Below are 11,606 nucleotides of genomic sequence, written 5' to 3'. Positions count from 1 at the left end.
AAAGAAAGAAAGAAAGAAAGAAAGAAAGAAAGAAAGAAAGAAAGAAAGAAAGAAAGAAAACGTCAACACAATAAACATCTGCTGATCCACATTCACTTACATGTTGCTTTTCTTTGCTGTTGTACTACTGGGGATTGAACCTAGGGCCTTGCATAAAAGTTAGGCAAGCACTATATCAATAAGATAAATCATAATCCCTCTTCTGCTTCTTAATAGTCTTGCCAAGTTTATCAAGTTAGCCTTGAAGTTACACTGTAGCCCAAGCAAACCAAAAACTATGATTTTTCTGCCCCAAGTAACATCAATCACAGTAACAGAATTATTTTCAAAATTAAGAATAAAAGGCCAATGAAAAGCAATTACTAATTATATCTGCATAAAATCTGAAAATCCCATTATAAATTTTTAACCACCCATGGCCACCTATTAAAAATGTATTTAACTAGTAAAGAATATCAGACAGAACTAGCAAGATGGCCCGTGGAATATGACCCTGTCTCAAAAAAAAAAATGGCAGTAGCGAGAATTTTCATGTGTTCTCAATAAATAGCTGAGGCAGAGGTTCTTAACCTGTGGGTCTTGACACTCACAAGGGGCGGACATATATCAGATATCCTACATAATAGATATTTACATTATGATTCATAACAGTAGCAGAATTACAGTTATGAAGTAGCAACAAAATAATTTTATGATTGGGGGTCAGCACAACATGAGGAACTGTATTAAAGAGTTGCAGCATTAGGAAGGTTGAGGATCACCTCAGATCTGAAGTGATGGATATACCATACCCTTGTCTGAAGATTACACACTGTATACAGGTATTATTGTGGGAGGGTTTTTTGGGTTTTGGTTTTTGAAACAAAGTCCACATACCCCAACCTAACCTTAAACTCACTATGTAGCTGAAGTTGGCATGATCCTCCTGCCTCTGCCTTCCCAATATTGGGGGTACTCAGCTTTGTACACATGTACAGAAAACTTACCATGGGCTGAGGATGTGGCTCAGATGACTGAGTGATTACCTAGCATATAGAAGCCTTGGGTTTGATACCCAGCAGCACACCAACCTGGTATGGGACACACACCTGGAATTCCATAGCTTGAGAGGTGGTAGCAGGAAGATCAGAAGTTGAAGGTCAACCTGAGCTATAACACTAAGCTTGAGGCAAGCCTGGGATGCATGATATGTTCAAAGAAAGGTAGGAGGGAGGGAGAAAAAGAAAGAAATTGGAGCTATCTCTAACACTTGATGCACTTGAAAACGCAAGCACTTGAAATACTGAGGCAGGGTTTACTCAAGTTCAAGGCCAATGTGGAATCCAAAGTAAAATCCTGTCTCAAAAAGGGAGGGTGTTGAAACTTTTTCTCCTTATGACAAATGCTTTTGTTTCCTCACATTTTCAACAGCTTCATCTATGGTTTTCAGCAATGTTAACACAGTTGTCTTTTTCAATAAGCCTTCCAATGATTGAGGAAGGACTGTGTCAGTGTTCCATACTCCCACCTATGGTACAGTCATCATTACATAACTAGGGAATAATTGAAATGTCATTCTATATTATCCACTCACTAGGCCACAAGCACATTTATAGATAATACTGTCACTGTAAGTTATTAATTAGCACCTCAAAGATGTGTTCAAATTGTGTACAAAATCATTAATGGGATATCATATTCAGTCAATTCACTTGCATAATAGATCTGTGTGTTGCCTTACTATAAAATGAGAATTCTTTATATACTAGAAAACAAAAAACAAGCAGTAAAAATTTTCCCAAGAAGAATTGCAGATCTAGCCAATAGTGATCCTGATCTAAGTTCTGTAATCCCAGAACTTAGAACCTGAGACAAGATGTAAGGTTCAAAAACAGACCTAGGATATAGGAGTACTCTGTCTTAAAAAGAATTTTTCACTAGATAGTGGTGGCTCACACCTTTAATGCCACCACTCAGTAGGCAGAGACAGGTGGATCTCTGTGAGTTTGAGGCTAGCCTGGTCTACACAGCTAATTCCAGGACAGTGTCCAAAGCTACAGAGAAACCCTGTCTCGAAAGAAAAAAAAAAACACTTTTTTTCCAGGTATAGATTTAACTATGTTTTTCCTAAGCAATCCACTAATAGTAGACCAGCAAATATACTTACAAGTAACTGGTTCTAAATGTTGAATCTGTCTTACTGTCTTATCTGTCAAACACTTCTAGTAAACTACATTACAGAAGGATGACAAACAAAATGACCTTGAATAGTTGCCCTTTCTAATATGACCTTAAAATTATTCAAATGTTCTATCTCAGTTCAAAAAACAGTAATATTTTACTCCTTTACTATTTGAGTTTACCAGTTTTTCCACTTTTCAAACTCATTTTATACTCTTATGGAAATGTTGCCTCAACTACCTGAGAGCAAGGACAGAAATTTACTTTCTGTCAAAGATCTGTGAAAATCTGAATGAAATGTTCTTCTAATGATTTCAGAAGTACACTGTGAATGCTTCTTTTTTGTTTTGTTTTGTTGTGGACACTGGGAACTGAACTCAGATCCTCTGGAAGAGCAGTCAGTGTCTTAACCTCTGAGCCATCTCTCCAGCCCCTAGCTTTTCATCTTCCCATTTTTTTTCAGCAAAAATGAAACACAAACAAGCCTGAATTACTTATGCTCACAGCTTGCAAGTTTGTTTCACATAAGAGGCTGCTACTCATCTGTGCTTCACTTACTTTTTTATAAAATGAAAGGTTAAATTTGTTTAAGCAATGTGCTTTCTCTATTATCAATGCTATGACAAATATTACCCTCTAAAATGAATACTAGGACAAAATCATTTTACTTGTGGAAAGAGAGCAAGAACTATTATAAAAGACAAATTAACAAAAGCTCTACCTTTGTAAGTAGGAAACATCAGTTACATTAATAGCACTCACTCTACTTCACCATCATAAAATAACTTAGCAAACAAAAAGTGGTAACTTAATAACTTCCTAATGTTGCATCAACATTTTCTGAAGAATGAATTTATGTTACCAGAAAAACAGACCAAGACTTAACATTTAGTTCATGAATACAAGTTAAAATAGAAAATCAAATTAGAAAAGGTTTCAGGGCCAGACATGTAACTGAGCTGTTAGAGTGAGGCCCTGGGTTCATTCCCAGTGCCCTAAACTAGCTGTGATATCATCGGTCCATATGCAACCCTTGCACTTGAGAAGTGAAGAAATTCAAGCTTATGGTACACAGCCAGTTCAAGGCCAGCCTGGACTACACAATACCCAGTCTCAAAAAAAAAATAGTTTCAGGAGCTGGGGACCAAGCACTTAGGACATTAAAGTAGGAGAATTATCAGTTCTAGGCCAGCTTGAACTATGCAAGTTCCAGGCACACCCAAGCTACTTAAGAATTATCGAATAAAACAACTACTTCTATGATCCCTTTACTGTACTCATACCTCTTGGGGGGAAAAATCATGCTACAAGTTTTATAATTTTTTTAAAGATTTAAGATTTTTTTCTTGTACATGCATGTGTGGTTAAGTGTATGTATGTGCACCATGTGCATGCATGCAAGAGCCTGCAAAATTAGAAGAGGGTGACACACCCCCTGGAACTATAGTTATAGGCAGTTGTAGGCCCCCATCAGAGTGCTGGAATCCCACGGACTTAGAGAGGTAAGTGTTCTCAACTGCTGAAATATCTCTTCAGCCCATAAGAATTCATTTTTATTATTTTCAATTATGTGTGTCTTTGAGTGTGTGCATGTCATGTACAGGTGTCCAAGAATGCTAGAGGTGATGAATTCCTTTGCAACTATGCTTGTAACTGGTAACCCAACATGGACAGTGGGAATAAACTCTGGTCCTGTGCAAGAGCAGTCCATGTTCTCACACTGAGCCATCTCTCTAGTCCTATAAGTTCTCTAATTATCATCTAAAAATATATTTGGTGGCCACAGAGGTGTCTTAGTGGGTAAAGGGACTTGCTGCCAAGCCTGATGATCTGAATTCGATGCCCTGGTCACACATAGTGAAAGGAAAAAACAACTGTATAACTCTCACAATAGCTATATACTGCTATCATACTACAGATAAGAAAAACTTGGTAATCTCTTGAAACACAACTTTTAAAAACACACTTTAAAAAGCTGGGTGTGGTGGCACACCCCTTTAATCCCAGCTCTTGGGAGAAGGGCAGGCAGATCTCTGAGTTCAAGGCCAGCCTGGTCTACTACAAATCATACCTACAAATCGAGTTCCAGGACAGCCAGGGTTACACAGAAGAGACTAGTCTCAGAAAAAAAAAAAAACACTTTAAAAATACACTTTTAAAAAGAAAAATTTCAGGGCTGGAAAGCACTTGTTGTTCTTTTTTTTAATGAATTATCAGCTATGCATGGTGGCACGTGCCAGTAATCCCAACAGACAAGAGGTTGAAGCAAGATAATGAATTCAAGGCTTCAAAGTTACAAATCAGCCTGGGATATATTAAACCTTGGCACACCTTTAATCCCAGCACTCGGGAGGCAGCGGCAGGCGGATCTCTGTGAGTTTGAATCCAGGCTGCTCTACAAGAGCTAGTTCCAGGACAGGCTCCAAAGCTACAGAGAAACCCTGTCTCAAAAAACCAAAAAAAAAAGTGTCTTTAAAAAAAGGAAGAGGAGCAGCAACAGCAACCACCTGGCAGTGGTGGTGCACGCATTTAATCCCAGCATTCAGGAGGAGCCCTCTATGAGTTTGAGGCCAATCTGGTCTAAATAGCTAGTTCCAGGACAGCCAGGGCTACACAGAGAAACCCCATTTTGAAAAAAAAAAGGGGAAAATACAAAACAGGCTGGATATAAAGGAAAATGAAATTTGCGGGAAAAGAGATAAAACAGGAAATCGTGTATTATTTTAAGGAAAATTACCATGTTTTTAAGTGTACATATAGATGTGCATAGGTCATAAAAGAAGAGACAAGAGAGATGGAGAGACCTTAAAAGAAATAAACGGTTAGATTAAGAGTAGGTAACGGAGGTCAGCCATGGTGGTGTATGCCTATAATCCCAGCACTTATCAGCCTGGTCTACAAAGTGAGTTCCTGGCCAGCCATGGCTACATAGTGAGACCTTGCCTCAAATTGAAAAGAAATAAAAGAGTAGATAATGGAATATACATGACATAAAAGCAAACGGCAGGACTAGTTAGGAGGAGAAAAGTGACCAGCAAGAGGCAGGTAGAAAAAAGTAGTAGAGAAAAAGTCAGCAAATTAAAGTATGATATATGTATGAAACTGTCATGAAAAAAACCTATTGCTTTGTGTGCTAATATAAATAATTTTGTAAAGAGTTGAAGATATAGCTCAGTAGTAGTACTTACCTAGTATGTACAGGCCTCTAGGTTCATCCACAAGTAAGGCAAACCTTGAAATAATTCATTATATTATACAGTTTCAGCTTTTGAATTTTTTATAGATTATTTTTAGTTGTGTGTATCTGTGTGCATGTGTGTTTGGGTATGCGTGTAATACAGGTACTTGAAGAGGTCAGAGGTGTAACATCCCATGTAGCTGGAGTTCCAGGCAACTGTGAGCCATCAGATGTGGATTTTGAAAATTGAACTCAGGTCCTCTAGATGCACAATAAGCACTCCTAACCTCATGAGACATTTCTCCAGTCTATGAAGCTTTAACTTTCTTTTGGCTTTTGTTGTTTTGTTTAAGAAAAGGTTTCACTGTGTAGCCCCTGCTGACCTCAAACTTACAGGACTCCTCCCTCATCCTCCCAAGTGCTAGGATTACAGGTGTTAGCAACCACACCCAGCTATGCCGTCCAACTCTAAATTCTCAGCTAGTATAGTGGTACATGCCTATAATCTTAGTACCCAGAAGAGGATTATAAACTCAAGGTCAGCATGGGCTACAAGGTCATTGTCTCAAAAATGAGATAGGTCCTCTTAATATAAAAGGAATTATATCTATTTTTTTTTTGGTTTTTTTTTTTGAGACAGGGTTTCTCTGTGGCTTTGGAGCCTGTCCTGTTATATAATCATTAAGCTGATCACACTGATTTGGATCTACTATAATTTAAACCACATTCCACAAGCTATGCAATAAATACACACACATGAAAATCCTAAGTACAGTAAACCCAAAATTCCATTTTCACTAGGTAGTCTTGACTTCATACATCACTTGGTTTTTCTCCAACCATTGCCAGTCAGAGGCAAAGCAGGCAGAACTCCTCCTATTCCTAAAATACTCATTTTAAGGTGGAAGCAAAAACATTAAACTGTTAAAAAAAAAAAGTTAGGCCTGTGCATGTAGCTCACTGATGGAGCACTTACTACCAAATACACACACACACACACACACACACACACACACACACGTGAAATCCACCTAGAAGCAAGCTGAGCAGCCCACAAACATGACTGTCCATAAATGAATAAATAGGTTGTAGACAGTAAATAACGATGAACTGGGTTATTTGTTTGGGAAGTATAACCCACAAATATAGGATGGTTTAGTTGAGTTGCTTCCCATCCTGCCTTCTCAGCACTCGAGGCACCTCATAGGTATGTGTTAAATAACACTTAAAAATTAAAAATGAGAGCTTATCTTATACCTGCGAGTTAACAAAACACTAAGGCACTATAAGTATATGCTGGAGGAGATGTTAAGAACCAAAAGAACTAAGAGATGTCATCGCCTTTCTTCAAGAACCTCTCAATTTATTAGCAAACAAGAGCAAACACGTGAAGCCAGAGGCCAATTAATTGCTAACCAAAAAGGTAGAGCCTCTAACTGCAAGAGCTGTCCTGAGAAGTTTAAATATCTAAAAGCTGGAATAATATTACTTGTAATAGCTATCACTTGAGCACTTGCTATATGCCAAGCACTTTACAGGCATTTAGTCTTCACAACAATCCTTTCAGTAGAGTGTTTATTATTCCCAATTTACTCAAGGGGAAACAGAATTACTCAGTAAAGTGGTTAAGAATTTACCAAGGTCACTCAGCTAGTTAAGTGGACTAAGCTAGTCACTTATTCCGACAATTCAATTCTAGGACTTCCACTGCTAAGTTTCACGGAACAGCACAGGGAGTTGTCGGCGGGAGTAAGTCCTTTTACAAGAGTAAGATCCCGCACTGCAAAGTTTCAAAGATTCCTATCTTCCCGCTAGCTACTGGGAACCTGACACTGGAGTGTGGGAGTGTGGGAGTGGAGGGAGACAACCCAAACAGCTAACAAGAATTAATCTCCTCTAAGATTGGCTACTAAATTTCCAAGGCGAATCAAAAGAAATCATAACTTTTTTTTTTCTTTTCAAATCAATGGTTAATTTTGCTATTTAAACGGGGAGTGGGGGTGGCAGTCTATCTGGGGACAGAAAACCTCTACCGTGGCCAGTCACCGGGAGAGGGTTACAAATCTAACTTTACGACTTAAAAGTAACAAAACATTCTAAAGTACTAAAAAAGCTTCGAAGGCGACCAGAATTAGCTACAATTCCAGGCCAAAATGGGGTTTCATCAACATTTGAGGATGAAAAGTTGAATCCAGTCCGAAACCACTCGGAGGTGACATGCCGGTAGGGACTTGGCAAAAAGCAGCAATCCCTGCCACACTTCCCCAAGGACCTCGGGGCCAGGGCAGTACAAGCTGGCGCTCCCCAAGAAACCAGAGGTGCCAAGCCTGGCTGTCCCTGACGCCCTGTGCTCTTCTGCCACTGGCGGCTAGGACTGGAGAGAGTTCGGGACAGTTCGCCCTCCCAAGACTTCGGGCATAGGAGAAGCCAGGCGACAAACTACAGGAGTCGCCTTGAGTGCAGAGTGATGAAAAGGGACAGAGAGAAAAAATGTCAAGTACGGACCCAACAGTCCCGGGCGCGAACCCACGGAGAGAAAAGCAGTCAACTGAGCCGAGGCAAAACGAAAGAGAGACAAAAAAAGACACAGAGCAGGAGCACAGGGGGACCTGGGGGGCCAAGACGGAAGTTCTGCTTAGAGACCAAAGGAAGCGGGGCTCCGGTGGACGGCGGGGCTTTCGGGGAGGTCGGGGAAGCCGCTCGGCGGAGGCTACCGGCTCCGCTCCTCCCGCAGTTCGAAACTCCTTACCAACCATCCCCAATCGTCGCCCGGGTGGGGGAGGGGGCACCGCTTCCCCCCCATCCCCGGCCCCTGTACCCCACTTCCGAATGTGGCCAACGCCCCGGCCTCGGCTCGCCCGGCTCCCGCCCCCAGCCGGAACACTCACAATTCGCCTCTCCCTGATTTCTCCCAGTTCTTTATCCACTCTGCGGGAACCAGCACAGTTGCGGCCGCCATCTTCCCCTCGCTAGTAACAGTGGCCCGGATGTGTGGCTCGCAAGCGAAGGGTCAAAGGGGAGCGCCGCCCACGGGGAGTGACGGAAGCTGGGAGTTCGGTTTTAGATTTCCCGCCCCACCTACCTCCCCACCCAGCGGAAGTCCCAGGCCTTGCTGACAAAGAGGTGGCAGATGCCGGTGGTCCCTTTCGCTGGTACCTGCCCGACCGCGCCCTCAACAGTCATCGCGTTTTACTTCCCTTTAGAAACAATTAAACAAATAAATAAAAAAAAGCCAGGCCCGGACCGCTTGTAGCCTTTATGATCTCCTGTAATATCTACCCCAAGCCACTAATTCAATTTTCAAGCGCTCGGTCTGTTACACATTGAAGATACTGGAACTATAAGGCCTTCCCCGCGCGGTCCTCTGGAAAAGAGGAACATGAGATAAGAAATATCTCGACAAACTACTGATAGAAAATTATCACGGAAAGTGCAACATGATACTTGGTATGCCGAGGACCATGCTAGCGTGATGGATGAAAGCTGGCCCTGGGAAACACAGGATCCTTAAAATCTAACGCCTTACTTTAGCTGTCAAACCAGGGAGCATTAGTATAACAAAAAAAACACTGGGTGCAGGCTCAAAGTCTCTCCACAAAATACTTGCTATTACAAACAGAAAACATTACTGTAGGAAAATATAGAAGATATCACCCTATGTTGGTGAAAATAAATTTGCAAGGGTTGGAGCTGTAGCTCAGGTACACAGCACTTACCTAGCTTGCAACAAGCTCTGGTTTGGAACTCACATTGGAAAAAAAAGACTGAATTATTTCAGAAATATGGCAAGAAAACCAGGCACAGGCTTACACAGGTTTAATTCCAACAGTCAGGAGCCTGAGACAGGAGCATAGCCTGGAAGTAGGCAAGGTGGGCAAGCTAGTAGGAAGAGATGGACATCCTGGGGCTACCAGTGCTGGGAAACATGCTAATCAATTTTTTCGAATTGCTAATGTCCAAGTTATACATATTAATTTGATATTGTAGGAACAGCAGGCATATCCATTACTGAGGGACAATCTACAAAATTACTGACTTGCACTCTTCAAAACTGCCAAATGCAAGATGGTAATTTGTCGAGATTTATGAAGACTGGAGGTGGAGGTGAAAAGCTCTCTGTGAGTTCAAGGCCAGCCTCCTCTACATTGCAAGCTCGAGGCCAACCAAGGTTGCGTACTGAGACTGTCTCAGAAAAAAAAAAGATTAATGGTGACAAGAACTATAAAAAATTTCTTTCCCCCCCGCAAAAAAAAACCATATTTTTCTTTTGCTATAAAGGGTATTACTAAATAGAGGAGATCTGGTTAGACTGGGGGTGAATGGGATGAGAATTTTAGGGATCAGGTTGAGGGTGGCCAGAGGGGGAGAATGCCAAGAGAGATGTCTGGGTGGAGGATCTTTACAGAGTCATGTGGAAGCCTTATGCAAGGGAAACTTCAAGAGGCCACAAGAATGGCCCCAGCTAAGACTCCTGGCAGCAGCGGATGCATATCCCCTGGCCATAATCCCCTGTGATCTGAATAGTGATTACTCAGGTCATCATTGGAGAGCCTTCATCCAGTGACTGGTGGAGGCAGATTCAGAGGCCCACAGTCAAACACTGGATCAACCTTGGGGAGTCCTAATGAGGGGAGGGAGGAGGGATTGTAGGAGCCAGGGAGGTCAGGAACATAGCAGGAAACCCCACAGAAATGCTAGCCTGGCTCATGGGAACTCACAGAGTCTGAACCAACAAGGAAGGAGCCTGCATGGGACTGACCTAGACCCTCTACATAGATATGATGGTTATTTAGCTTGTTCTATTTGTGGGACTCCTGCCAATGGAAGTGGGGGCTGTTCCTAATGTTTTGGCTTTTAGGAACATATTCCTCATGCTGGGCTGCCTTCCTCAGCCTGAATACAGGGGGAGGTGCTTAGTCTCATGGCTACTGGATGTGCCATGCTTTACTGATGCCTGTGGGAGGATTGCCCCTTTCTGAGGGAATATTCAGGAGGGATGAGTTGTGGAGGAGATGGAGGGGAGGGAGACGGAGTAGGAGGACAGAAGGGAGGGGAAGCTTTGGTCAGAATGTAAAATTAATTAATTTAAAAAAAGGTGTATTACTAGCACAATTGACTTAATTCGGATATTTGTAAGTAAAGTAATAATATTGTATCATAGTTATTTTCTTGACTGAAATATGTGCACTTTAATTGTTACAGGAAAAGCCCTGTTCTAAGAAACAAGCAATGACTCAGCAGTTAAGAGCACTGGCTGCTCTTCTAGACCCCACAGGTTGGAGTCCCAGCACCCAAGTGGTCATTTCCAAGGATCTGTAACTCCAGTCCCAAAGGATCAGACACCCTCTTCTGACTTAAGATGACTGTGCACACTGGGCGGTGGTAGCACACACCTTTAATCCCAGCACTTGGGAGGCAGAGGCAGGTGGATCTCTGTGAGTTCAATGCCAGTCTGGTCAACAGAGTGAGTTCTAGGACAGGGTCCAGAGCTAAAACCCCGTTTCGAGAAACAAAACAAAAAAGGTGGCTAAGATGACAGTGCACATATGCGGTTCAGCACATACATTCAGACAAAACATCCATACACATAAAAATAAATACATAGGCCAGGCAGTGGTGGCATACATCTTTAATCCCAGTAATTGGGAGGCAGAGACAGGTAGATCTCCGTAAGTTCAAGGCCAGGCTAGTTTACAGAGCAAGTTCCAGGACAGCAAGGACTGTTACATAGATAAATTCCGTCTTGAAAAATATTTTTGATTGTGAGCCTAGCCTTTAACGACTGAGCCATCTCTCCAATCCCAGTCTTGAAAAAAAAAAAGATAGCCAGGTGGTGGTGGCACACGCCTTTAATCCCAGCACTCAGGAGGCAGAGGCAAGCAGATTTCAGTGAGTTTGAGGCAAGCCTGGTCTTCAAAGTGAGTTCCAGGACAGCCAGGGCTGTTACACAGAGAAACCTTGTCTAGAAAAACAAAAATAAAAAATAAAAATAAATAAAAGCAAAAGAGAAAGAAAAGAAAGAAATAAAGAAGACTCGGTCAAGCATGGTGACACAAGCAGAAAATCTAAGGACTCAGAGGCTGAAACTGAGCACCCTAAGCTGAAAGTATGTAGAGAGACCCAGTCTCAAAAAAGAAACGTCTCACTGAAATAATGACAGATTTTGCAACTTTTTTTCTGTTTTTTTTTAATTTTTTTTTTATTGTGAAAAAAAATTTTCCGCCTCCTCCCAGCCTCCCACTCCTCCCGCCCTCCCCCCACTCCTCTC

General features: G+C 41.8%; 1 protein-coding gene across 2 annotated transcripts in view; it reads right to left on the bottom strand.

Moving 5' to 3' along the window:
- Thoc2 (THO complex 2) overlaps window positions 1-8,325 on the bottom strand; it is a 111,597-nt gene extending 103,272 nt beyond the window's left edge. Inside the window, exon 1 of one of the 2 annotated variants that reach the window (XM_013350464.1) lies at window positions 8,227-8,325. In XM_013350464.1, coding sequence (XP_013205918.1) covers window positions 8,227-8,297 — 71 coding nt within the window. In that variant the 5' untranslated portion in view covers window positions 8,298-8,325. The remainder of the gene's footprint in view (window positions 1-8,226) is intronic. The other variant, XM_013350465.2, reaches the window with a different exon arrangement.
- Between the last annotated feature and the right edge of the window lie 3,281 nt (window positions 8,326-11,606).

This window comes from Microtus ochrogaster, chromosome X, assembly GCF_000317375.1.
Source record: "Microtus ochrogaster isolate Prairie Vole_2 chromosome X, MicOch1.0, whole genome shotgun sequence".
NCBI classification, from domain to species: domain Eukaryota; kingdom Metazoa; phylum Chordata; class Mammalia; order Rodentia; family Cricetidae; genus Microtus; species Microtus ochrogaster.
The sequence above is the reverse complement of the archived record's forward strand: the minus strand, read 5'-3'. Positions and strand labels throughout refer to the sequence as shown.